This window comes from Lontra canadensis, unplaced genomic scaffold, assembly GCF_010015895.1.
Source record: "Lontra canadensis isolate GAN:19392208 unplaced genomic scaffold, GSC_riverotter_1.0 scaffold48, whole genome shotgun sequence".
NCBI classification, from domain to species: Eukaryota; Metazoa; Chordata; class Mammalia; order Carnivora; family Mustelidae; genus Lontra; species Lontra canadensis.
Window position 1 is genome coordinate 9,255,701 of NW_022631042.1, and position 26,658 is coordinate 9,282,358.

The 26,658-nt window shown below is 39.3% G+C and overlaps 2 protein-coding genes across 5 annotated transcripts in view; one reads left to right on the plus strand and one right to left on the minus strand.

The window, feature by feature from the left end:
- Nucleotides 1–15,138, plus strand: PSMC2 (proteasome 26S subunit, ATPase 2). The gene is made up of 12 exons (XM_032873308.1): nucleotides 1–119; nucleotides 1,945–1,982; nucleotides 2,952–3,033; nucleotides 3,761–3,860; nucleotides 8,380–8,511; nucleotides 8,904–8,976; nucleotides 9,362–9,457; nucleotides 10,098–10,262; nucleotides 11,305–11,392; nucleotides 13,646–13,848; nucleotides 13,957–14,053; nucleotides 14,138–15,138. Exons 1-12 carry the CDS (start codon nucleotides 50–52, stop codon nucleotides 14,293–14,295), a joined length of 1,302 nt encoding a protein of 433 aa, XP_032729199.1. The 5' UTR covers nucleotides 1–49; the 3' UTR covers nucleotides 14,296–15,138.
- Nucleotides 15,139–21,194: 6,056 nt separating this feature from the next.
- SLC26A5 (solute carrier family 26 member 5) overlaps nucleotides 21,195–26,658 on the minus strand; it is a 53,921-nt gene continuing 48,457 nt past the window's right edge. For 3 of the 4 annotated variants that reach the window (XM_032873309.1, XM_032873312.1, XM_032873311.1), the window contains 5 exons: nucleotides 25,889–25,981; nucleotides 24,650–24,757; nucleotides 23,784–23,984; nucleotides 23,127–23,181; nucleotides 21,195–21,550 (listed from right to left, as the gene is read on the minus strand). In XM_032873309.1, coding sequence (XP_032729200.1) covers nucleotides 21,366–21,550; nucleotides 23,127–23,181; nucleotides 23,784–23,984; nucleotides 24,650–24,757; nucleotides 25,889–25,981 — 642 coding nt within the window. In that variant the 3' untranslated portion in view covers nucleotides 21,195–21,365. The remainder of the gene's footprint in view (nucleotides 21,551–23,126; nucleotides 23,182–23,783; nucleotides 23,985–24,649; nucleotides 24,758–25,888; nucleotides 25,982–26,658) is intronic. The other variant, XM_032873310.1, reaches the window with a different exon arrangement.

Below are 26,658 nucleotides of genomic sequence, written 5' to 3' on the forward strand. Positions count from 1 at the left end.
GAAGGTGCTGTGTAATCGCTGGGCAGTGGAGGCCCTCGGAACTCCGAAAATGCCAGATTACCTCGGTGCGGATCAGCGGAAAACCAAAGAGGAGGAGAAGGACGACAAGCCCATCCGAGGTGGGTTGACACAGGCGGGCGCGCCGGGCCGGAGCAGAACCAGGCTTGGCCCCAGCGGGGAGGCTGGATTCCTTGCTCGCCGCCCGGCGCTGCGTTCCTTTTGTGCCCCTGATGATTTAGTCGGTGGCGGCAGCCGGCTTAGCGGGCGTGCCTTCTCTCTGCCCCACATGTTGGTCCAAGTTCTGTATTCATCTCCCTCCGATCGAGGTTTTTATTCATACTGAGCTGTCACGTCTTGAGGAGGTCACGCACCGCGCTTGGCCCTGCTGGCCTTGAAAAGTGTCCCCGCCTGGCGGTGCTTGACCACCTGGATCCTCTTTTCCTGTCCCTCCTCCTCCTCTAGTGGGACGGCTTGGTGCTATCCCTGTGTAGCCGGGATCCTGAGACGTGGTTTTCTTAAAAACAAAACAAAACAAAACAAACAAAAACAAAAACGGGGGGGGGGGGCCGACACATTCCTTTGATTAATTTATTCAGATGGTCCAAAACAGTAAAGGCATAAAAAAAGATACACTGAAAAGTGTCTTTGCCCTTGGCTCCAGCCATCCATTATCCTCGGAGGCAGATCGCGTTGCCATTTTGCGTTATCTTTCTAGACATTTTGTGCATAAACAAGCGTTTATTTTTACCTAAAAGGAGCATATTGTACATCTTGCTTTTCCCCCATCTTCACGTGTGTTAGGGATAAGTTCATATTGTTCTATAAAAAGTCGCTGCTGTCTATCTCTGCATCTGCATAGTATCCCACTTTATTGGGGGAGCAGTAATATATACAATTAATCCTTATTGATGCACATGTAGATGTCTTCCAATCTGACGGCCATCCTAGAGCAACAAATTTGTTCATGTAAGTTTTATCCCAATACAAACACGAGCTGTAGGGTCTGTTTTAGAAATGGAGTTGTAAGTTTGATAATGCAAAATTACTCTCTGTAGGGCCTGTATGGCTTGACACTTCTACCCACAGTGCAGGAGATAATGCACACCCAGCTCACATTTCTTCCCCTTCTAGTCCCATCTATATGCTGCTTTCTTCTTTTGTTCCTTACAGACTATTTAAAAAATATTCTTGCATTTTTTCCCTTCTTTTCTCTTACTCTTCCCTTCGTAAACAACTTCAGTCAGTCCTAGCACTGTTTTCTTTTCCATTTCCACCTCCCCGCCAAAGAAAGAAATTTTCTCTCTGTGTTCATCCCACACTTTACTCTTTGCCTTGGCAGTATTTTAGGATACTGCTCAGAGCTACTCAGACACCTAGTAGAAAACTTTGTCACAGAGATTTAGCATTTCATTTGTGTGTGTCTCTGGGTAGGTTATCATTCTGTAAATGTATCAGTAAATGTATCCTTTGTATACAGTTATGACTAAAATAGAATTTTATATGCTGCTTCACCCATATCTTAGTTGGTCTTTATAGCAGCATTATGAGGGTAAAATGAGTGTTCTCTCTGTTTCTCAGATGACAGAACTAATGCTTAGATTCTTTTTTTCCAGCGTTACTTAGCAAATGCATGACTTGCTGCAACTTTGCTAGTGCCCAGGTTGTTCCGATTCTCAAACTATTCTTTGGGCTCCCTGTTCTTTTTGTGTCACAGGACTTTAAGACTCTTCAGCATTTATGTGCTGCCGTTGGTTAAAAATCTGCCTTTAAACCCAATTAAGATAAACGTTCCTTGAGTCCAGGAACTTTTCCTTGGTTGTATTTATGTCATTACTAACTTTGCGTGATTTTTCTCACTCAATTAACGCAATTTAAATTTAACAGAAAAGAATTGTTAGCTCTAATTTCCCGGATTTGAACCTAATGTATTCTCTCTTATTTTAGCTCTGGATGAGGGGGATATTGCCTTGCTGAAAACTTACGTAAGTCCTTTTAGTGTCTACCAAATGCAGATTTTAAAAAAATATATATTTTATTTATTTGTCAGAGAGAGAGAGCGTGCGCCCGTGCGCGCATAGAAGCAGGCAGAGTGGCAGTCAGAGGCAGAGAGAGAAGCAGGCTCCCTGATGAGCAAGGACCACCCCCCACCCCTTGTGGGACTTAATCCCAGGACCCTGGGATCATGACCTGAGCCGAAGGCAGTGGCTTAACCGACTGAGCCACCCAGGTGTCCCAAATGTAGATGTTTTATGTTGAAATAAGAACTATTGTTGCAGGTGTCTGGTGGCTCAGTTGGTTGAGCCACTGCCTTCGGCTCAGGTCATGATCCCAGAGTCCTGGGATCCAGTGCCGCATCGGGCTCCCTGCTCCGAGGGGAGTCTGCTTCTCCCTCTGACCCTCCCCTCCTCATGCTCGCTCGCTCTCTCAAATAAATAAATAAAATAAAATAAATAAACTATTATTGGTATTATCCTCCCAAATAATTAGAAAAGAAAGTCTAGCAGTTTGTAATAATCCTCACTGAAAAGTTACATACCACAGTTTCTCTCTAGATTAGATCGAGAGCAAATATTCAGCATATCAAAGCTTGTATATTTTTTTATACTATTTGTAAGTAAGTATGGTCCTACATTGGAAGATACGTGAACTAACATACACCAGTGTGTACTATATTTAAAATGTATGCAACTGAATTAAATCTGAAATGGAAAGTTTAATGCATGGACTTGTAGTTTTTGTTAGTTTCAGGCATGATTTTCGTTTGTTAGCCTACATAATGGTGTGTTGTTTGAGGGAAAATATTGGCTCAGGAATACTTCTGAAAGATACTCTCTATTTCCACTTCAGAAGCTTTGGGTCAATAATAGCTATTAAGATTGTAACTGTTAACACTTTGCAGTTTAATACATTGATGTCTTAATGTTCTAATTCAAGTGATCTTTATCTCCTAGGGTCAAAGCACTTACTCTAGGCAGATAAAGCAGGTTGAAGATGACATTCAACAACTTCTCAAGAAAATTAATGAGCTCACTGGTATATATTTCATTATTCTTATCTCTTTAAATGTCCTGTATTAATTATATCAAAAGAGTATATACAAAACTCTTTCATGAATTATAGATTAAAAAAATTATTACTCCTGTTTAGAAATTAGAACTCCTTTAATAATCTTTCACTACGTTTTACAACCAAGATCAGTGCTTAAGCAGGTAAGCAACCTCATCCTTGAAGCAAATAATGTTTCTGTTGCTCAGAGCCAAGTTCAATAAACTATTAAAGAACTAAATGTTTTAAAAAAAAAGGAAGTAAATGTTTCTTAGTGAATAAAAATATGGTCTCCCAGGGTATTGCTTGAAGTAAGCACACTATTGCCCAGTGGTTGGAAACTTTTCTTCTCAGTAATTTGAGTCGTGAAGTTTTACAGTATTTGACCTGCACAAATTTGTGAAATATGGTATTGCATTTTGGCTTGTGACTGCTTTAGGGCAGTGGTTTTCAGATGGGGTGTTACCCTTGTACCCTCTTCTTCCAGGACATTTGGCAGTGACTAGAGATACTCTTGATGCTCATGACTTGAGGGGGAGGTGGTGCTGGTGGCATCTAGTGGCGAGCCGCCAAGAATGTTGCCCGCTACCCAAAAATGCACAGGACACCCCCCACAGCAGATTACTCCATCCAAAATGTCAGTGGTGCTGAGCTCGAGAATGCTTGCTTACAGGTGATGCATTACATTTCAGTGGGTTTTGTTCTCTTTATTTAGGTATTAAAGAGTCTGATACTGGCCTGGCCCCACCAGCACTCTGGGATTTGGCTGCAGATAAGCAAACACTGCAGAGTGAACAGCCTTTGCAGGTTGCAAGGTATGCATAGCATGCTGGAAATTCATTTTTATCTGTACTTTTAAGCACTTTTTAGAATCCAGGTGTATGCAGTAGTTCATAAAAATTTCTTATTCCTAGTTTGAAGTAAACAAAGCTTTTATAGAAGTATCTGGGATTAAATTTTATGCTTTCAACAATTACTCAAGAAGTAGGTGAAGATATAATCATATAAAAGATTCGAAAGATTCAGATGGTACCAAAAAGATCAGATGAAAACAGGAAAACCTCCCTTCTCATCTTCGCTGTCCCATATCCCCTCATTAGCTGTAACTGAAAATAGTTTGGTCCTCTTAGCCCTCCTGTGTATCTTCATATATATATTTGCATGCAAAGAAACATGTCCTGATTTTTTTTAGTACTTCTTTTTTTCTTTCTCTTGTTTTTTAAAAATTACTAATATTCTGTAGATTTTGGTTTATTTACAATTTTGTTACTGTACAAACTACTACTGTACAGTTGCTATACTGAACGTTCATGTTAAATATTTCTCTATGTGCATACACTTCTGTAGTATAGCTTACTAGCAGTGGGATTGGGAGGTCAAAGGCATTTACAGTTTTGAAAATCTGGAAAAAGGTAGTTTGACCAATTTATACTCCCTAACATGAGGCTTTGAGGCAAATATCTGTTTCTCTGATCAATACAAGATATGTGATCATCTATTTTTACACTTTTACTATTTGGGCGGAAATAAAAATCTCATTTTAATTTGCATTATGCTGATTACTAGTGTGACAGCTTCTTATACTGACTAAACATTTGTATTTCTTTAAAGATTATTTATTTATTTATTTATTTGACAGAGAGAGAAAGAAAGATCACAAGCAGGCAGAGAGGCAGGCAGAGAGAGAGGGGGGCAGAGAGAGAGGGGGAAGCAAGCTCCCCGCTGAGCAGAGAGCCCGATACGGGGCTTGATCCCGGGATCCTGGGATCATGACCTGAGCCGAAGGCAGAGCTTTAACCCACTGAGCCACCCAGGTGCCCCAACATTTGTATTTGTGTGTCTATTCATGTTTTGATCTATTGGGTTCTTTTTGTGAATTTTTAGGAGCACTTTCTATATTGTACATACTAATCTTTTCTTCAATATGCTACAATTATCTTTTTTCCCATTCTGTCACTTAACTTCTTGGTATCTTTTGTTGTACTAATGTGTAAAATAAATGTAATAAATAAATAAATATAAAATAAATAAAATAATTAAAAATTTAATTTAATTTTAAATTTAAATAAAATAAAATTTAATTTTAAATTTAATTTTAAATTAAAATAAAATTAATATATTTTCACTATACCTCTTGGGTTTGATTGTTGCTTATGAAGGCTTAGCTCAATCCAAGTTTATATTCTCCTGTGTTTTATTCTAATCATTGAAAATTTTGTTTCAGTTTTAACTCTTTACTACAGCTAAAGGTTATTTTTCCTTTCCTCTTTTCCTTCCTCCCTCACTCCTTTTTTTTCTGTCTCCCCTTCTTTCCATTTATTGGTTTACATTTCCATTTTATCATGGTTTTAAAGAGTTAAACAGTGCTTGGACAATAGTTGTGTTTCCCAAGTCCTCTACCCTTAGAGATACCTATTTTCAAAAGTTTTAACTAGTGGTTTGGTTTCTACCTTCATGATTCTTTTTTTTTTTTTTTTTTTTTTTTTTAAAGATTTTATTTATTTATTTGAGAGAGAGACAGTGAGAGAGAGCATGAGCAAGGAGAAGGTCAGAGAGAGAAGCAGACTCCCTGCGGAGCCGGGAGCCCGATGTGGGACTCGATCCCGGGACTCCAGGATCATGACCTGAGCCGAAGGCAGTCGTCCAACCAACTGAGCCACCCAGGCGTCCTACCTTCATGATTCTTAAGGACACAGTTCTTGCATATTGTAGATTGTGTCTTGTTTTTTTTAACTTTAGGTATTGTTTGCTGGCTTGAGGATTTTGTTTTGTTTCCTCTGCCTTCATCCCCAAAACATACCTTTCCTATCCCTACATCCTCCTAATGTAATTACAGTAAACTTTTGGTAAGGTCAGTAGTCACTGTTTTCATAACTGGCTAAGTAACGCTATTCACTAAGAGGCAAGTAGTAAACCGTGATTATTTTCTTTCTTGTACCGTTTTTTGTTTTCCTTGTCATAATCGTCTTTTCTCATTTGCCGGTTTTCTATGTATATAAAAACAACCCTCCAGGTTTTCCTGATCGTCTGAAATTGCTCTTCAGATGTGTTAGGTCCAGCAGGTTTTTTCTCACACATACCTCAGGTGTGTCAACTGCACCTCAGGTTCTCTTGGGTCCATTGTCCTGAAGAAGTCTTTCCCAGCACTTGCTCACCTGCTTCAGTTTGCACCATGGCCCTTTGCACATGCTAAATCACAACCATCCTTGACCTCTGACCCTGGAGGTTCCCTTTGCTGCTCTCCTGTTGCTTGCGTACCATGAGTTTCTCGTATTGGTTTATGCATACCTGCTTTAGGTGTAAGTAGCTCTGTAGTAGCTTCCTGAAAGAAGCAAGTTGGGAGGCAATATTTTGAGACCATATATGTCCAAAAATGTCTTGGTATAATGTTCCTTCTTCAGAATTTTGAAGGCAGCATTCCACGGTCATCCCCCTCCCAATGTTGTTGATCTGAAGCTCTTCTGATTCCCAGTCCTGTACATGTGACCTGTTTTTAATCTGAAAGTTGTAGAGTCTCCTCGTTCTCAGGATTCTGAGATTTCATAATGACATGCCTCAGTATTGGTGAATTTTCATCCATGGTGCTTGGCTCGCATGGCCTTCACTGTGGCGGTTTTTATTGAGATTATTTGTTAATTTCTTTCTATTTTCTTGGTCCTCTATTCCAGACTTTTATTACTTGTATCTCCTGGATATCTCTGCTACTATGCTAATCTTCCCTGTGCAGTGGTTTTTTTTTTGTTTTGGTCTTTTTGCTCTACTTTGGAGATTTTCTTAATGTTAAGTCCTTTTATTCCTTTTTTGTTCCTTCCTGTTTCTCTTTTCAAGCTTTTAATTTCTAAGAGCTCTTTATTCCTTCAATATAGGTAGTTGTTGGTTTTTTGAATGTCCTCTATTTTTGAATCATGGTTGTAAGATGTTCTCATCACTAAGGAAATGAATGATAACTGCAAGGTTTGTACTTTATCCAAGGTGCTTTTTTCCCCTTCGCTTGTTTGGAGTCTATCTTTTATGCTAGATGTCTGGTAATCATACATTGATTTTAGTTGGAGACATAAGAACTGAGAGAAACTCAGGTTCATTCTGAAAGTTGACGTCCTTACATATATGTACTTTCTCAGCTTTGGATTTTAAAGAATCCTTATTTGTGCAGACACTGTGGACATGGTTTGTCAGAGGAAGTAGTGATCGGTACTTTATATGTAACCTTCCCTGGTAGACCTTGACTGGTAAAAGAAAACAGAGTCCTGTCACACAGTTTTGCTGCAGGAATAAAGCGTTTTTTTTTCTTTTTGTAAAGATTTTATTTATTTGAGAGAGAGACAGGGACAGGGAGGGAGAACATGAGAGGGGAGAGGGAGAAGCAGGTTCCCCACTTCCCCAATGATCAGGGAGCCCAATTTGGGTCTCGATCCCAGGACCCCAGGATCATGAGCTGAGCTACACCATGCTCAAGACTGGACAAAGCATTCTTGAGCTTACTTTGGGCTCTACCTTTATGTACACTCTAGACTATTTTGTATTTCCCCATATTAGTGCTACAGCTTATGACATGGATTTGTTCTACAGTGAGTTCTGTTTTTTGTTTTTCTTCCATAGACAGAAGAGAAAGGGCAGTAGACTGCTTTTTACTATGATCGACATGGTATTACACATTTGCCTTTATCATGTCACACAGAAAAAGAATACATTTGAGTTAAAAATAGCTGCAGTGATAAACATGGATTTGAAGTATAAACTCAGAAAAGAAGGTAAACACATTTATTACTTAACTTGTTATGAGACAAGATGACCATCTTCCTAAAGGGACAATAAAATGGAGAGTAACTTAAGATATAGAGGAGTATCACTAAGGAATGTACTTAAGAAAATCAAGAAATTGGAGCACGTGGGTGGCTCAGTCAGTTAAGCATCTGCTTTCGGCTCAGGTCCTGATTCTGGGGTCTTGGGATCAAGCCCTGCATCAGGCTCCCTGATCAGTGGGGAGCTTGCTTCTCCCTCTCCCGGCTCGTGCTCTCTTCCAGTCTCGGTCTCTCTCTCTCAAATAAATAAAATCTTTAAAAAAATTTCAAGAAATTAGAGAACTTCTTAATAGTGAAATATTTGGGTTTAACTTTCTAGGGGAATGTGTCTTTTGAAAAATTTACAGCTTAGCTTAATTTGAATGGACCCTTGGGTTTCTATAGTAAAGGATCATTAGCCGTGATCTAATTTCTGCAGTTCTAGTTTTTTACTTGCTCATTAGTATACTGCTTGCCCAGGAGAGAATCTAGTTACTTGAATTCATTATTAGTAGTTTAGGTTCCTTACTCTAACCAAGGCTTTTGCTGTTAGGTGTACGAAGATAATCAATGCTGACTCGGAGGACCCAAAGTACATTATCAATGTGAAGCAGTTTGCCAAGTTTGTGGTGGACCTCAGTGACCAGGTAGCACCTACCGACATTGAAGAAGGGATGAGAGTTGGGTAAGACTGTATTTACAGTAAATACTCTTTTTTCATTAAAGATACCATGTCACATCCACATCCTTGGCTTCTTTGGAATGAATGAACTGGGTTCCGTAGAATACGAAGCAATACCCTGTGGTAGAGTACTACCGTTGAACACCCTTTCTTCCCCATCTGCTTCTTTCCTTTATCCCACTCGGGCTTTTTGTGAATGGCTTTAAACGTCAGACTCAAGTGCAGGATTTGAGAGTTGAGTTTGATGGTCTACTTAAGGTAATGTGGTGTGAGTGGAGGAAGCACTTGCTCTAAGATAGTCAGGATTAATTAAGTTAATGTATATACAATACATGATGATTAACTGAGTAAGTTTTTTGAATGTGTTGAATGATGATCTTTTTTACAATCCTTAGGGTTGACAGAAATAAGTATCAGATTCACATTCCGCTGCCTCCCAAGATTGACCCAACAGTTACCATGATGCAGGTAAGAAAATACGGGAGGGAAAATGAATGGCATGACTCTGAATACAATTGCATCCATCTCAAAGAATTTTGAAACTTTGACTTGTAAACTGTCAATATGTGGGCATATACTGGAGAGTTACAAAATGTTTTAAACAGTTTTTCAGATGAGGAAGTTTTGATCAGTCTTTTTTTTTTACTGGTTTGTCTCTCACTTAGTGTCATAGCAAGTAGTATTGCAAGTGGTGGTAGGACACTGGACAATGGATTCCATTTTTATGTTATTCTTATTTGCTATGAGTCTCATTTTTCTTTTCGGGTGTTGGGTCTGCTGTAGTGGATAGAACATTTGAACTAATATTCAAAAGCCTATGGCTCTATGTTACACATTTTCATCTTTCTTTTAGGTGGAAGAAAAACCTGATGTCACGTACAGTGATGTGGGTGGCTGTAAGGAACAGATTGAGAAACTTCGAGAAGTAGTTGAAACCCCATTACTTCATGTAAGTGGCTGAGTCTGTGGACTAAGTTACCTATTATTAGATAGCTTTAAAAATTTTATGTTTTCCTTAGTGAAAACTTTTGAGTGCGTAGAGGATAGAGGTTTGCTGAGTTGGTACATTCCAGAAGAGAGGAAGCAAAAGGATTGGTCAGACCTATTAAAAAACAGATCTGCTATCTTGAGTGACAGAGGAGATTGAGGTATAACTTTTAGCAATATGTTAGAATTTATTATAAGTTACTGTAGAAGAAACCACGTGTTTTAATGATACCAAGAGGATGTAGGCTTAAATTGAGTCAAAATAAGCTTGGGAGGATAATGGAAAACTGGAATATTAAACACCAGATAATACCTTTGTTTTTTAAAACACTAAAACACTAATTTTTTTAAAACGGGGGGAAAATATTTTGTTAAGCCTGGATAAGAAAAACACCGTTAAAAGCCATTCAGTATTATGTATTGATGTAAGTCTATTTAGATTTTGTGTCTTAGAATAAGCAAAATTCTTATTTAGATCAAGTGTATACATGTGGACTTAATGATTTTTGGTTTAAATAAATGATATTTACAGATATGATACAAGTAGTTCTGTGTTTATTACACAGAAATGATAAATGTAAAAATCATGTCTCCCACCACAGCCAGAGAGGTTTGTTAACCTTGGCATTGAGCCTCCCAAGGGTGTGCTGCTCTTTGGTCCACCTGGTACAGGCAAGACCCTCTGTGCTCGGGCAGTTGCTAACAGGACTGATGCTTGCTTCATTCGAGTTATTGGATCTGAACTTGTACAGAAGTACGTCGGTGAGGTAAAGTACATTGATCAGAATCAACTATTACGTAGCCCTGTGAAAGGTTTATGATGTGGAATAACAGTTCCACACTGAAGAACTGAGACATGAAATTTCTTGACTGATGGATTGTAATTAGTAGCTCAGAAGCCACTGGCCTTCCCTTGGTCATTGGAAACAAACAATTGCCTAAAACTTGTAATCAGTGTGCTTCCTCTTCAGAAGGATGGCCTTTCTACAGATTTGGTTTCTGAGACCCCAGAAATGTAGTGAGTGCATTCAAAAGTGTACTTTTTCAGGGGCAGCATTTCATATGCTATTATGAAAAGAGAACATAATCGTCTGTATATGTACGAGGGTGTATACACATACACGTCTACATACGATGTATTTTTTTATTACAATTAGGTCTAGGGCTGTGTATATCACATCTGAAACAGTAATGATTAGTATACTTAGAATAAGACTCAGTAAAGGAGCTGCATGAGTTGATCTGTTCCTTGATCAAAACTTTTTAAAGCAGGGAGCCTGGGTGGCTCAGTTGGTTAAGCATCTGCCTTTGGCTCAGGTCATGATCTCAGGTCCTGGGATCAAGCCCGCATCGGGCTCCTTGCTCAGCAGGGAGCCTGCTTCTCCCTCTCCCTCTTCTCCTCCTCCTGCTTATTCTCTGTCTTATTCTCTCTCTCAAATAAATAAATAAAATCTTAAAAAAAAAAAGTACATGGTGAAATTAGTGCTCACAAATGCTAATGATAAATCAGAAGCGTTCTTTCCTCAATTTTAACTGATTGTTATGGTGCCTTTATTCAAGTGTTCATTTGACCTCTTCAGATCTTGAAGTATTGGCTATTTAATAGGTATAGAATCATGAAATTAATACTGTTTGGAGGGTAATAAGATTAATTTGATGGAATAGGTACCAACTTCAGTTTTTTTTAAAAAGCTTTAGGTATTACTAATACTTAAGAATACTGTTAGGAATATTGAAAAGTTTGAAGCATAGATTCTTACTGTATTTAAAAAATGTTTTAAACCAACTCTGAATTATTTTTCTCATTAGGGGGCTCGAATGGTTCGCGAGCTCTTTGAAATGGCCAGAACGAAAAAAGCCTGCCTCATCTTCTTTGATGAAATTGATGCTATTGGAGGTATGTGGTTTTTTTAGAGGGCTACTTTAGGATTGGTTTTCATGAGCATGCTAAAGTAATATGTGTAGAGTTCTCTTGATGTGTTAATCTTGTAGAGAATTTTAATTCCAGCTCTTCTGTGAGCTCTGGCATGTGTGAGCTACAGATCTAACAGACATCAGAGATCTGCCGAAAAAAGAGATGGAGCATTGTTATTTCTGAAAGTCTTCATCTTTGTCCTTTCCTCATTTTGTTCACGTGACACACGTTTTCACACTTTAACAATTTCTAATTGGGGATATAGCTTCACTTAATGTGATAAGAAAGCACTAGGGCATAATTTAGTTGGTGGCGGTTTTTCATAATCTATACATAAAGTAATGTTACTGCTGGCTTTGTAGATTTGATGAAATACAGTATTAGCTGTGTGATTCAGGCAGGTTATTCCAACTAACTGAGCTACTGTTTGCTTACCATATAAAGGAAATGATAATTCCTGCCTTGTTTATTTCACGGGTTTTTGAGAGATTTAAAGTAAGTCATGGGGTGCTTAGGTTGCTTAGTTGGTTAAGCGTCCAACTCTTGATCTGAGTCCAGATCTCGATCTCAGGGTCATGAGTTCAAGCTTCACGTTGGGCTCCACGCTGGGGTAGAGCCTACTTAAAAAAAAAAAGTTAAGTAACAAGTGAGATAAACTTTGAAAACTATACTGTTCTGTAGGCCTAGACTATTGTTATAATTTATGAGAGTAGTAATTCTTTTATTTTTAGGAGAGAGGAGGGGCAGAGAGAGAGGGAGACAGACATGGGCCTCGATACCACAACCCTGAGATTATGACCTGAGCTGAAATCAAGAGTTGGATGTTTAATTTACTGTGAGCTGCCAGGCATCCTGGGAGTAATAATTTTTTTTTTTTTAAAGATTTTATTTATTTGAGAGGGAGAGCATGAGAAGGGGGAGGGTCAGAGGGAGAAGCAGACTCCCTGCCAAGCAGGGAGCCTGAAGCAGAACTTGACCGTGGGACTCCAGGATCATGACCTGAGCCGAAGGCAGTCGCTTAACCAGCTGAGCCACCCAGGCGCCCCAATAATTCTTAACAGCTCGAAAGATGTCATATGTTCAGACAGTTACTTAATGAACTTAGTGACACAGATGACTTGAAAACATAGTGTACCCTCTAATGCTCTCTGGGGACTGCAGTTAGGTTACCTAGAATCTTGTTTTTAGACTGGTTGGATGTTGTTAGGTTTGGACATTTCTGTGGTTAATGTTTTGGAGGGACATAATGTGACCACAGTGCATCGACGTAGTGTTGTGACTCTGAAGTTATCTGTATAGTAGTTTTGGAATAAGCTTTATGATATCAGGATGCTCTGAAGCTGTGGCTTCCAAGGTACATTGTATATAAAATAGTATTAGGGTATAGGAAGGAAATCTAGAATTTTTCTTTGTATTTTTAATCTCATTTAAAAGTTTTCCAATTTTTTTTTGTTTTATAATATACATAATACATTAATATAACCGTATGTATTTATACAACTTAAGAATGAGAATATATATTTGGGGGTCTTTTTTATTTTGGTTGCAAATGAGAGATTGACATTAAGCTCAGATAATACATCAGAATCAGTGTGCTGTATTATGGATTTAGCCATATTTTAAAGGAGAGTTTCTGAGAAACTTGGAAGAGTATGACCGTTTCTTACATACAGTCAGACACCATCATAGCGCTCGAGTCACATGTGTTCTGTCGCTTTGTGCCGATGTGTATTGTGCTGAAAGTGGAGGTGTTCTTGAGTCACTTAAAAAAACAAAATTCCTGGGCGGCTCAGTGGGTTAAGCCTCTGCCTTCAGCTCAGGTCATGATCTCAGGGTCCTGGGATCGAGTCCAGCATTAGGCTCTCTGCTCATCGGAGAGCCTGCTTCCCCCTCTCTCTCTGTCTGCCTCTCTGCCTACTTGTGATTTCTCGCTCTGTGTGTCAAATAAATAAATAAAATCTTTAAAAAAAAAAAAAAGAAAAATTCCTTAAAGAGGTTAAAAAAAATACTTTAAAGAAGCCTCTGTTCCATAAACCTATGACGAGTCCCTTTGAAAGATGCCCTCTCTAATCAGTTTTGTGTAAAGGAGGCTCTTCTCAGAGCGTGTGCTTCCCAGGGAGACGTTCACACGCTCTGGCGTCCCGACAGGAGCGGGCAGTGACAGTACCTCGAGTTATGTGTCGCGCTGTCCTCGAGTGGACGTCGAGGAGCTTATTTTTCCTTTTGTCTTCTCAGGGGCTCGTTTTGATGATGGTGCTGGAGGAGACAACGAAGTGCAGAGAACGATGCTGGAACTGATCAATCAGCTGGATGGTTTTGATCCTCGAGGTAACATTAAAGTGCTGATGGCCACTAACAGACCTGACACCCTGGATCCAGCACTCATGAGGCCAGGGAGACTGGACAGAAAGATTGAATTCAGCTTACCTGATCTAGAGGTAAGAAAATCATTTCGTTTCAGAGATCCCAAGAGTCTCCTTGTGTGAAATTTTTTCTTCCTGTGGTGTTTTTTCCATTTTAATATTTATCAATTCCCCCATTTTTAGGGTCGGACTCATATTTTTAAGATTCATGCTCGTTCAATGAGTGTCGAAAGAGATATCAGATTTGAATTGTTAGCGCGACTGTGTCCAAATAGCACTGGTAGGTTGAAAGGTCTTGCTCGTTACATTTGCTGGTCTGTTCAGGCTGCTTTAATAAGCCTGTCGTTTTCTTTTTGTTTGAAAGGTGCGGAGATTAGAAGCGTCTGCACAGAAGCCGGCATGTTTGCCATCAGAGCACGGCGAAAAATTGCTACCGAGAAGGATTTCTTGGAGGCTGTAAATAAGGTCATTAAGTCTTACGCCAAATTCAGTGCTACTCCCCGCTATATGACATACAACTGATCCTGAAGGCTTTCATGAAAACTTCCTTTCACTGGAATCCTAACTTTATTAAGTAGCCTTGTTAATAACCAGGACACACACAAAATAAAGCGCTTCAAATTGTATGTTTTCTTCAGATGTCTTTGTAGTACAATAAAAAGTGGTATCTGATGTCAGGCAGAAAAGCTTATTGTGATGTATATTGATTATGTTTTGATCACTACACTACCAGTGAAGGGTCCCATATCATAAGGTGCTTGCTTAGACCACGTCCATTCTAGGCACATGCTGGCTGGGTGCCAGTGGTGTCCTCCCATCTGCCCAGTGCGGTGGATCTAATGCATTTTGATGTAATGCGTGCAAAAACTTTCCCACTTAATATACTTGTAGCCGAGCTGGGATTCATGGCCAACTTTGTCAGCTCCATACCTGTATTTCTCACCTTCATGCTCTTCTGCCCCTTATCAAAGCAGCCCATCTAGGCACAGGACCACGTGTTTCAGTGGTTTTTTAAAATTTTTTTTTCTACCACACTGAATAATAAAGCTTTGGCCAAACTTTTTTTAAAGTGGAAGAAGCATCTGATGTATTAGGTTTTACTTTGCCATTTGAGTTGATTTCAAGTTAATCAAGACGAATTAGTGACTTTAATGACCAGCAAAGTAGTAAAGCAGAAAGAAAAATATATACACATAATAATCTAATTTAGAAAATCCAGAATTGGTTTCATACAGAGAAGTACTTATTTTCATCTTATAAATTAATGGTTTAAAATATTGGTAAAGCTCCTTTTAGACTTCTGGTGAAGTGAGGTATTTCTAAAAATAAAGTTGTATTGGGATCCTCAGCAGATCTCTCAAATTATTATTTTTTCAAATTCTTTCTTGTGCAGACAAATCCTCTCCCATCTTGCACCACCATTAGCCTCCCTGCCCAAATACTGAGACCCAAGCACAATAAAGAATGTTTTTATTGCAGTTTAGTCATAAAAAAGTAATGCAAAATAGCAAGAACTCGATACATTTTAATTCACAGAAGAAAAAGTGATAACATAGAAAATGCTTTAAATGTTATATTGAAATATTTAAAATATGAAAGTTTTCAAAGAGAAGAATGAAAGCCCTTCATTCATAAAATCTAACCAGCATTCTTTTTCTTTTTTGTGAAATGGATCAGAACAATTTTTCTAAGCCTGCCCTGGTCTTTCATGAGGTATGAAACAGAGCAAGCCCTTTTTAGGTGTTAGGCTTATAATAAAATACACTCAAATAAATGAACATATATGTTTTTGTAATGTTTTAATAAATATAAGCATTTACGTCACACTCTTTGAATTTGAAGTCTGACCAGTTTTTCAGGGAGCCATATACTAGTATTCATGCACCAATGTGGGATTACTCAAACTGGCTATGTTGAGCTCACTGAGGCCTAACATGTTGTAGGCTCTGGAGAATCTTAACAGCTCAGTTACATGATGAAAATCTAATGCCACACATCAAACTGACAATTATTTGAGAAATTTGGGTGTTTCTGCCCAACAGCATTAACCCTATCTAGATTAGCATCTTTGTACCCTATTTTAAAAGATAAAAATGAACACTTCACCAGTAACCCCCTCCACCTAATGTATGTACATGTGAGTCCACAGACATGTTTATGGACACACATGTATGTTCTACATGTATTGGGGGGCTGATAAATCAATACAAAGTTGATGACTTTAGAAAAATACTGTTGTGATCTTTAAAAAATGACTCTGTAAACATTTTAAAAAGTGACTGGATTTATAAAAACGTAATTTCCACAAAGCTCAGGTTTATCCATCACAAAGTGAAGTGAAAAGCCTGGTATGCTTTTTCTCAAAGGCAAGATAGATTTTTGAGATGCTCAGACTTGATTAAATCCAAGTCAGTAAGCCGGCAGGTTACCTGCTATAGGGCTAAGCATTTGAACGTGTTGGGATTTGAGGGGTTTCAAAGCCATCGCATGCATTTTGGTTGGCTATATGGAGACTTAAGGCAGTATTTTTATCAGTTTTCTAACCAGCTCTTACCAACACTCAAACCATATTATCAAGAATCTAAGCATAGTGAATGCCCAAGATGTTCCTGAAAGATACACTAAAATGGACCAACAGCATTTTTGCACTCAAAGCACATAGGCTCACACCAGGGACGTTATTTGATTTTAAATTTTAAGTTGATTTACTATCTTTAAAGGGGCAGACATTATAGATAAAGCCTTCCCTACCCCATACTCTATCTTCCCTCTCCCTCAGCCTCTCACGAGGGCATATGCAAGGCCACCCCACCCACCCCCCAAAACAGAAAAACACACCTACACACTCCAGGGCAGGTTCTCTGCGTTTGTTTACCCTCTCCTTCATGCACATGTGAGGGCAGACTCATTTTCTCAAAATGTACCTTTGGAGGCAGGCACCTCCTTTTCTCTGTTGAACAATTAAGAATACAGGATCAAACCACATGGAATGGGTATTTTAGATGTTACCTGAAAACTACAGTGAGCTACTCCCAGGGCTTGTAGAGAATTCCTACCCTTCCAATTCTTTTGAGTCCCACTGCAGATGAGACTGGGGAGTGGGATCCCACTGTAAGCTGACAGATACTTTACATAGAATCAATGTCTGTGTCATGAATTTGTTTCCCGGGCCCTGGTTCGTAATTATTTTCAAACATATTCCATCTACGCCCTGAGGCAGAAATCAACCACTGTTACATTGTGTAGGATCTGAGAGAGACAAAGAGCTTCTCTGTGTGGGACTCTTCCTGAAGGCAGGGCTTTCCCATATTGTTGTAAAATAAGACTAGCCAAGTCTGGTATTTGTCATTGTGGATTATGCCCACTTTGACAGGGCATTAAGACTGAATGTGAACCAGGGCTGAGTAACACAGAAAGCATATACTGATAGCTATTAAGATCCAGAAAGAAGAACCTAGAGGCATACTTAAAAGAGCTCAGGAAATTTTCTAGTATATTAAATAACTTTCAGTAAAACATGCCAACATATTCACATAGAAATAAAACATCTTGAAATGCACTCTTACATTCTCAGAGGCATACTGAAACAAAAACAGATTTCCCTTCAGTAAGACATGAATGCTTTTTATGTACATGGTAAAATTCTCAAAATAGGTTGAAAATTAAAGAACAAAAAGTTAAGTACAAATCAGTTAGATACAGGTAAATACTATTTTTGTACACTGTTTTCAATCCACAAACAACAAGGCTGTTAATATCTACCGCACGTGCGTGTAAAGCATTTGTTGAAGACGGTTGCTCAGGTATATGCAATGAAGTATTTCATAACATTGTTTAAAATTCTTAAGTTCTGCTTTAGTGGCTGAAATGGTGCAGGTCTTTTTACAAAAACCTCCACTAAAGCTGATGTCCTACAGCTAAGTGCTCTTTGAGAAGGCAGTCTGTATCCGAATACAGATGTATCTGATCTTGTGGGGACTGCAAAAGAAGTTAACTGGATGCGAATCTGATTCACTCTAGATCTACATTAAGAACTGATTAGAAAGGAGGGGTCTACTTTGAATTAAATTAGTAAAGCTACTAAGAGACCCAACAGTTAAGCCATAGGTTTTGGTTGGAGCAGACCCATGCTAACAGTTCTTTCCTGGGATCCGACCACTTTTCTCTTGGCAGTGTTTTCTTCAGGGAAACTAAAACAAGAAGTCATGAAAATGTTAAAAAACCGACTATTAGGGGTGCCTGGGTGGCTCAGTCAGTTGTGCGTCTGCCTTCAGCTCACGTCATGATCACGGTGTCCTGGGACTGAGCCCTGCATGGGGCTTCCTGCTGAAGGCAGGAGCCTGCTTCTCTCTATTCCCCTGCTCTCCCCCCAACCCCCGCTCATGCTCTCACTCTCTCTCTCTCTCAAATAAATAAAATCTTTAAAAAAAAAACCAACAACAACCCTGATTATCAGCAGGAAATCTCAGCAGAGGAGGCTTTAGGCATATTTGTGCTTTGATTTGGAATAAAGCAGTAGTTGGAACTATAAGAGTAAGACCTTTTGATGACAAATTGGCTTAAAGTTCTCCCCCACTCCTTCTGACAACTTTAAGAGTGCTTGAAATAGGCATTTTACTCACTCACAGGCTTGGAAGAATTAACTGATAACTTGTATGGACATCCGAGGAAGATATTAAATTATACCTAGGAGTTACCTCTCTTAAATAAATGGTCTTTAAGTTTACTTTACTATTACCAACAACAAAACTTCTGGTCACAGCTGTGACAATTTGAACCCCCAAAAGAATAATTATAATGAACTGAAGAACATTAAAACTATAAAAATTTATGAGCCTGGGGTGCCTGGGTGGCTTAGTTGGTTAAGTGTCTGCCTTTAGCTCGGGTCATGATCCCAGGGTCTTGGGATGGAGCCTCCCCATCAGGTTCCCTGCTCAGCAGGAAGCCTGCTTCTCCCTCTCCCACTCGCCCTGCTTATATTCCCTCTCTGTCTCTCTGGCAAATAAATAAATACGATCTTAAAAAAAAAATCCATGAGCCTATAATTACACACAAAAAAAGAGATATAAAAGGACCTAATTTGTCATCTGTTAAACCAACTCCTTACTTTGAAGATAATAATTAAATGGAAAAAATAAAATGTTTAACCTACCTTCCCAGTAAAAGATGCATTTAAGGATGACCAAATAGCTCAAGTGGAAGAGAGAATAGTTGTAGTTTATAAAGAAACAGGAACTAATAAATGCTGAAGAAATGAGAGAAATGGAAAAAAAAATCAAACCTTAATAAAATTATTGATTCAGGCAAGGATTATTAGTAGATATTAAACCCCCTAAAGGGTAATGGGGAACTGGGCATTCGTTCAATGCCAAAGGAGCATCATATAGGCAACTCACTAGTCACGGACGGTAAAGTGTAAGTGGGGGATTAAGCTGTCCTGTTAATCTGGTGATCTACCTTAGCGTTGTTAATGGTAGGTCAACTAGGTAGTTTGTGTTTTCTAATGTGAAGAGATTTAAAGCATATGTCTCATAACAGCAAAAAAATTCCAGCAAAAATATGTTTTATTTCAATCCATGAAACTTTTAGATATAACTTTTAGATTACAGGTAGTTCGGGAAATAAAGGGACAGGAGAAATTACATATTGAAAAAACAAGATAGGATTCTACCGGACAACTGCCCCAATCTCTTTAAACAACCCAATGTCATAAAAGGGACTATGCTGGATTAAGATGGACCTAAGGGACTTGAAGGGACATGACCAGTTGTAGTGCTGGTCACAAAATGGGTACTAGTTTGGACAGACCAACTACAGCTGGTTAACTACAAATTTGAGGATGGCTGGATATTTGAATGTATGGTCTGAGGTGAAAGTATTCTGGAATGAGAAAGCAAGGAATATTGATTGAAAACAATGGATTATAGAGCACTGTTGAATATGATCTTCCTTTGGTTAAAAGAGGAAAATATATATACACATAAAAAGATGTGGAAGGAAGTGCATTAAAGTGTTAGTGATAATCTCTGAGTGGTAGCAATATAATGTGTTTCTTCTTTTTTTTTTTCTAATTTTTTGGCTGTTTAATAATAAAAGGTTGTTTTAAAAGGACTTCTAGAAAATTGTGTGTTTGTTCCTTCTGTTAGATAAATCTGATTACAAAAGTCCTGTAAATGAAGTATAAGAGCAAGGAGCCACTACCCACCTGGGGACAGCATATCTGATTTGTAGGTAAAAAAGAAATAACTTAAGTGCTCAGTTTATAAAGATAATACTGAAGAGTAACAGAAATGTCACTGCACAAAAAATGAACTATTGGGACTTCATCAAGATAAAAAGCTGCACAGAAAACTAAAAAGGCAACCCATGGAATGGGAGAAGATATTTGCAAATGACACTACAGATAAAGGGCTGGTATCCAAGATCTGTAAAGAACTTATCAAATTCAACACCCAAAGAACAAATAATCCAGTCAAGAAATGGACAGAAGACACGAACAGACACTTCTCCAAAGAAGACATACAAATGGCCAACAGATACATGAAAAAATACTCCACATCACTTGTCATCGGGGAAATACGAATCAAAACCACAAGGAGACACCACTTCACACCAATCAGAATGGCTAACATTAACAAGACAGGAAACAACCAATGTTGGAGAGGTTGTAGAGAAAGGGGAACACTTATACACTCTTGGTGGGAATGCAAGCTGGTACAGGCACTCTGGAAAAAGGTCTGGAGGTTCCTCAAAAAGTTAAAAATAGAGCTACCCTACGACCCAGCAATTGCACTACTAGGTATTTACCCCAAAGATACAGATATAGTGAAAGGAAGGGGCACCTGCACTCCAATGTTCATAGCAGCAATGTCCACAATAGCCAAACTGTAGAAGGAGCCAAGATGTCCTTCAGTAGATGAATGGATAAAGAAGATGTGGTTCATTCATACAATGGACCATCACTCAGCCATCAGAAAGGATGAATACCCACCATTTACATTGGAATGGCTGGAACTGGAGGGGATTATGCTGAGTGAAATAAGTCAAGCAGAGAAAGATAATTATCATACAGTTTCACTCATATGTGGAACATAAGGAATAGCGCAGAGGACCACATGGGGAGGGAGGGAAAACTGAATGGGAAGAAGTCAGAAAGGGAGATAAACCATGAGAAACTCTTGACTCTGGGAAACAAACTGAAGGTTGGAGAAGGTGAGGTGGGTGGGAGGATGGGGAAACTGGGAAATTGAGGACATGTGTTGTGATGGGGACGGGGTGTTACACGCAACTAATGAATCACTGAACACTACATCAGAAACTAGGGATGTACTCTATGTTGGCTAATCGAATTTAAGTAAAAAAAAAGTCACTGCACGAGAAATGCAGACAAGAGGACAGTTTACCTTGAAATATTCAATAAAAAAACCCCCACAAGTAAGATACACCTTTCTATGCGTCATTCACCCTCCAAATCAAGCCTTGACTACTGATATTTACCCTTAGGAAGAAAAAACTAGTGTGTAGTACTTAAACAGTGTAACGATGAGTCATTTCACGAGAGGCGCCTACCCCGTCCCAGCCGAGGTCTTCATCTATGCTTCGGCAGTGGCGTTGGGCTCCGAGTCCTCCTGGGGAGGGAGAGCCGAGGCCTCCTGCTCAGCGAGGGCTTCCCGAAGCTGGCTGCCGAGCACCGCATCGTGAATGCTGTGGAACAGAAGCTCCTTCAAGGCCGGGTTCTCAAAAAATCGATTCTGAGTGAGGTCGTTTACAACTTGGGCTATAAAAGAAGAAAGGAAAATCAGTCCACACTCTGGGTATCCATCTTGACCATTAAAAAAAAAAAAAAAAGAGCACTCTTCTATAGTTTAAATATTATAATGATAGAGTAAAAAGTGTCACTCCAATCCTGTCCCCATGATATCATACCCCAGTAGTAGCAGGAAACTATTTTCCTTTTTTTTTTAAATTTCAAATTTTTAATTCAACTTTTTCTTTAAATAGTAGTTGTTAACATATATGGTAAAATTGGTTTCAGGAGTAGAATGTAGTGATTCATCACTTACATACAATACCTAGTGCTCATCCTGACAAGTGCCCTCCTGAATGCCCATCACCCAGTTACCCCATCCCCCTCCATTATGGTTTGCCTTCTTCTCTGTTATCTTATTTTTCTTTCCTTTACTCTGTTTTATTTAATTCCACATATGAGTGAAATCATATGGTATTTGTCTTTTTCTGACTTATTTCCCTTAGCATAATACCCTCTAGTTCCATCCACATCATTGCAGATGGCAAGATTTCATTCTTTTTGATGGCTAATATTCCAGCGTGTGTGTGTGCATGTAGTACACATCAGTATATATATCACACCCACACACATATCACATTTTCTTTATCCAGGAAACTATTTTCTTACATATTCTTTCAGTAGTTCTTTGTGCAAATATAAGTAAACATAAATATATGTTTTTATTTTTCCCTTTTTTCTTACCCAAAGTAACTCCTTAGCATTTTACATATATAAAATTCTGGATTTTTAAAAATTATTATTTTTTAACCACTACATGGTATTCTATTGTGTGGATATATCCTCGTTTATTTAAGCGGTCCCTTTTCTTTGACACTTTTTTCCAGCCTTTTTTTTTATAGACAATAATCAGTTTCTAGAACTGCTTTTAGATGGTCAACCACGTATGCGTGTCATTTTGAGCATGTACAGCTCATTGCCAGATTTGCTCGGTTAAAGGGTAAAGTGCGTTTGTAATTGGGAAAGGTAACGCCACTCTGCCCTCCGCAGAGGCTGTTCCATTTTGCACTCCTGCCAGCAACGTCTGGGAGTCCCTGTTCTCCAAGGAGTGCCTACGGCGCATGCTGTCGGCCATTCCTCCTTTTTGCCATCCTGGCGGGGGGAAAAGTGATGCCTTTATGTAGATTTCATTTGCAGGTACAGTTTCAAACAAAATTTATTATGAAGCAAAAACAGCAGGCATTGTCATGGAAAAACCTAAATGATTTTACAGAACTATGTTTAGGGCTGCCGTTAAAGAATTACTAAAAAATGTACCGGCCCAGAACAGTGGTTGATGAGCTCCTCCCCTCCAAGTCCAGGTCAGGAGGCCTGCCACCACAGCCCAGGAGAGGGGTGTGTGAGTGACTAATTCCAAAGCTAGCTTCAAAGTGATTTTCAGAAGAATAATTTTCTTTTTTCCCCCTTCCCTCCCCTGAATAATTTTCATTTCTGCCAGAAACTAAAATTCAGGGAAAATAATTCCAAACTTTTTAAAAGTTATTAAAAAAAGAGAGAAATGAACCCAAAATGTTAAAACTTCTCCCCATTCTAGAAGCGTACTCACCGCTGCATCCTGCTAAATACACATAAATACCGACATCTCCATATTCTTTAACAATCTGTAATAATGTTGAAATAAAGTTTAGTTTCTCTCGGCTCTGGGCCCGAGGCAAGTCTCTACCAGTCTGTACTTAGTGACACAAGTCTCTAGTGCCTTCACCTGAGCTATTTCGCTTTGGTAATTACACATCTTTGAGCTAAACGTTTAAAACTAATTTTGTATTTCTCTTAATTTTCATATGGACGGTGATCATGAGGGCAATCAAAGAATTCTTTTTGGATTTTATGTAGGTGTAATAAAGGGGTTGGGGTACTGATTGGTAAAAGAATCTTCTTGTAGAGCTATCCCCTGACATATTCACAAAGAACGATGGCGGGAATGTGCTTTGGGTTGGGGAAGGGGCCAGCGGGTGGGGGGTGGTGGGAGGTTGGGGGGTTTGGATGCAGCATGACTGCCCACAGGTTGATGAGCTGTGGTGGTGGGCCTCGTTACGCCACGCTCTTTACTCTGGTATGGTTTTGAAATTTTCCACAGTCAAAAGTTGAAAACAACAACAACCTCAAAGAAGAATTTTAAGAGTTGAAAGGGGACCCTAGTTCAACTCTCTGATTTTACTGACAGCATAGAGCTACGAAAGGCCTCATCTAAGGGGATGCTTACCCCAGCCAGGGTTTTCACGCCAACAGAGTCAATAAAGTTGACCTGCGTGAAATCCAGAATGATGGTGTGAATGTTCTCCCCAGGGGGCATAAATCTTTGCAGTTCCTCAGGGAATGTGTTCTTGATGACTATCGGGGGATATTTTACTTCATCATTCTCTTCTTCAGGCTTTGTGGCATCTTCTCCGTCTACTTCCGCGTCCTGTCAACAGGTAAACCAAACCAGAAGTCTATGAACAGCGCACATGTTGGTTCTGAGAAATATTTATACAGGAAAGTTAGTCCCCGCCCTATCAAGCCACTGACTCCACCAGACCTCTTCTAAAATATCTGCCATATCCCCCACCTTGTAATGGGACAGAAAAAGGATGTGTACATAATATTCAGTTTTGGCTCAGTTTCTTTTTTCTCTTCCTCCTCTTGGTTTTGTCCAATGAAATCCACTCTCCTTAGTCAGCATATCCAATTTCTGCTCACTTCTAAAACAGTTCCGTTAACTTCAGCATGGCCACAGTTACCACATGCTTGAACAACAAAATCCAGCCTTTGAGGTTGTTTTGTTTTGTTTTTACTATCAGCTGACTGAATCTCTGACGCAGCACCCTGGTACAACTTATTAAGGTACTATTGTGTGATCTGTATTTTTTTTAAAACAATGTTTTCTGGGGTTCATATCCCTACCTTTCTCAGAAGCATTCTCATAACTGACCTTACCATGTATCTTTAATATATAAAGGGTAATTCGATTGTTTCTAAGCTTTCCTTTTTTAGGGGCTTCCTGTTGCATTAAGACTTCAATCACAAATGAAGGTGGGGGGAGGTGCAGATCAAGGGAAGAGGGAAAGCTACAGCTAGGAGACCACTCACCACTTTGACAACGGTTGCGTTGGCCACATTTGCATTTCCAACTTCCTTAGCATACTTCTTCATGGCCTTTCTTCTCGCTCCCATTATGAGTGCTGGGTTCACTCCCGTCTTTACAGAAGAGCAATCCATGCAAAATCACTTCTTGGCACCCAGGAACCCACCCCAATGCAATACATTTCAAATCTCCCCTGTGACTGTTTTGGAGCCAAGTTATCACCCCACCTCTTGCTCTATCTTTCCCTCAGGCACCCTGAGCTGAGTGACTCCTTCATTAAAGAAACATGAGTAACTCTCCTTATCCTAATGTGCATTTAGCAGGATGCAGCAGGGAACACCCTAAAGTATCAAAGAGAATTTTTAAAGGAGTACTTTTCAAATGTACTCCCAGATACTTTTTTTTTTTTTAAGATTTTATTTATTTATTTGACAGAGATCACAAGTAGATGGAGAGGCAGGCAGAGAGAGAGAGAGAGAGAGAGGGAAGCAGGCTCCCTGCTGAGCAGAGAGCCCGATGCGGGACTCGATCCCAGGAACCTGAGATCATGACCTGAGCCGAAGGCAGCGGCTTAACCCACTGAGCCACCCAGGCGCCCCTCTCAGATACTTTTTTAAAAATATTTTATTTACATATTTGACAGAGAGAGAGAGAAAGACAGACAGACAGAAAGGGAACACAAGCAGGGGGAATGGGTGAGGGAGAAGCAGGCTCCCCTGCTGTGCAGGGAGCCCGATGCGGGGCTGTCCCAGGATTCTGGGATCATGACCTGAGCCGAAGGCAGGCGCTTAATGACTGAGCCACCCAGGCATCCTGTACTATCAGATTCTTATATTTAAGAGACTCTGTGGGTTGATTGGGAGATTTTCTTATATGCTGGGTGGTGTGGAGTCCAGTTTTAATCATGACAAAAGGAACCCACATGATCTGAAAAGTAAGACACCTAAAATTATTTTTTCACTCTTTTTCTTAATTTTTTTTTTTCGAAAAGGTAGTAGGTGCTCATGATAAAAGAGAATGACTAGTGGTGTTAGTGGTGTTGGTTGTACAACAGTGTGGATGTACTTAATTCCATCTGCTGAATGTTGAATTTACTGAAAATGGTAAATTTTATGAGTATTTTACCATTTACAGAGAGAGAGAGAATGAAATAGTATAAAAGGTGTATCAAGACATTTAACTGTCCCTCACATTCCTGTCAATCCACAGGTCCCCTCAAAAATAATCAGTTTCTTGGGACTCACCTTTCTTTTCAAAGCACTGCTATACAAGTCGCTATTTGCATAATAAATTGGGGCATTTATTTGGAATATTTTTATTCCAGGAATTTCTTTCACCTGAGAAATAAAATGTTAGTGAATTTAACACAAGGAAATATTTCAGAGTCAAAGCTGCACCCGCCTCCCTCCTCTAACCTGAAAAATCAATGCAGAGGTCCCTAACAGCCCTCTTCATGTTTAGATAAAATCCCATCCCTCTAGCCTACCTACTCGTGCCCTGGAGGAAGGAGGTCTGAGGAGAAAGCCTTTCATATGCACATCTTCACATTTCTTTTAAGAGTCTTTGTTTCATATTCACCATAAAGCGCAAAGAAGGAACAGAAAACTGTTACAGTTGAAAGAAAGCAAATGGGTAGGGAGGGCAGGTTCATCCCTGGAATGCAGGCAGGAGCTGAAATAGACCTAAGTTCAACAGAGTGAATGCTTTACCCAGGAGCCTGGAAGAACTCTAGAATGCAGCTTGGAAGTGACAAACCTACAACAGAATTCTTTAGAGGGAGGAAGATTGAACAATCTAAATACCGGTCTCATTTCCCAGTAGCTCATTGTGAGTCTGAGAATTTCTTCCCAAACATAAGGCAAACCAAAGAGACAAAGCTAATTTTAAAAAGGTTTTATACAAGTCTTCTAGATGCCCCCTAATGAGAGTCCAAATCAAGGAACTGCACAATTTTGAAGGTGCAAAATTGTGCACGTACAAACCATCCTCTTAGGTTCAGTATTTGGTAAATATG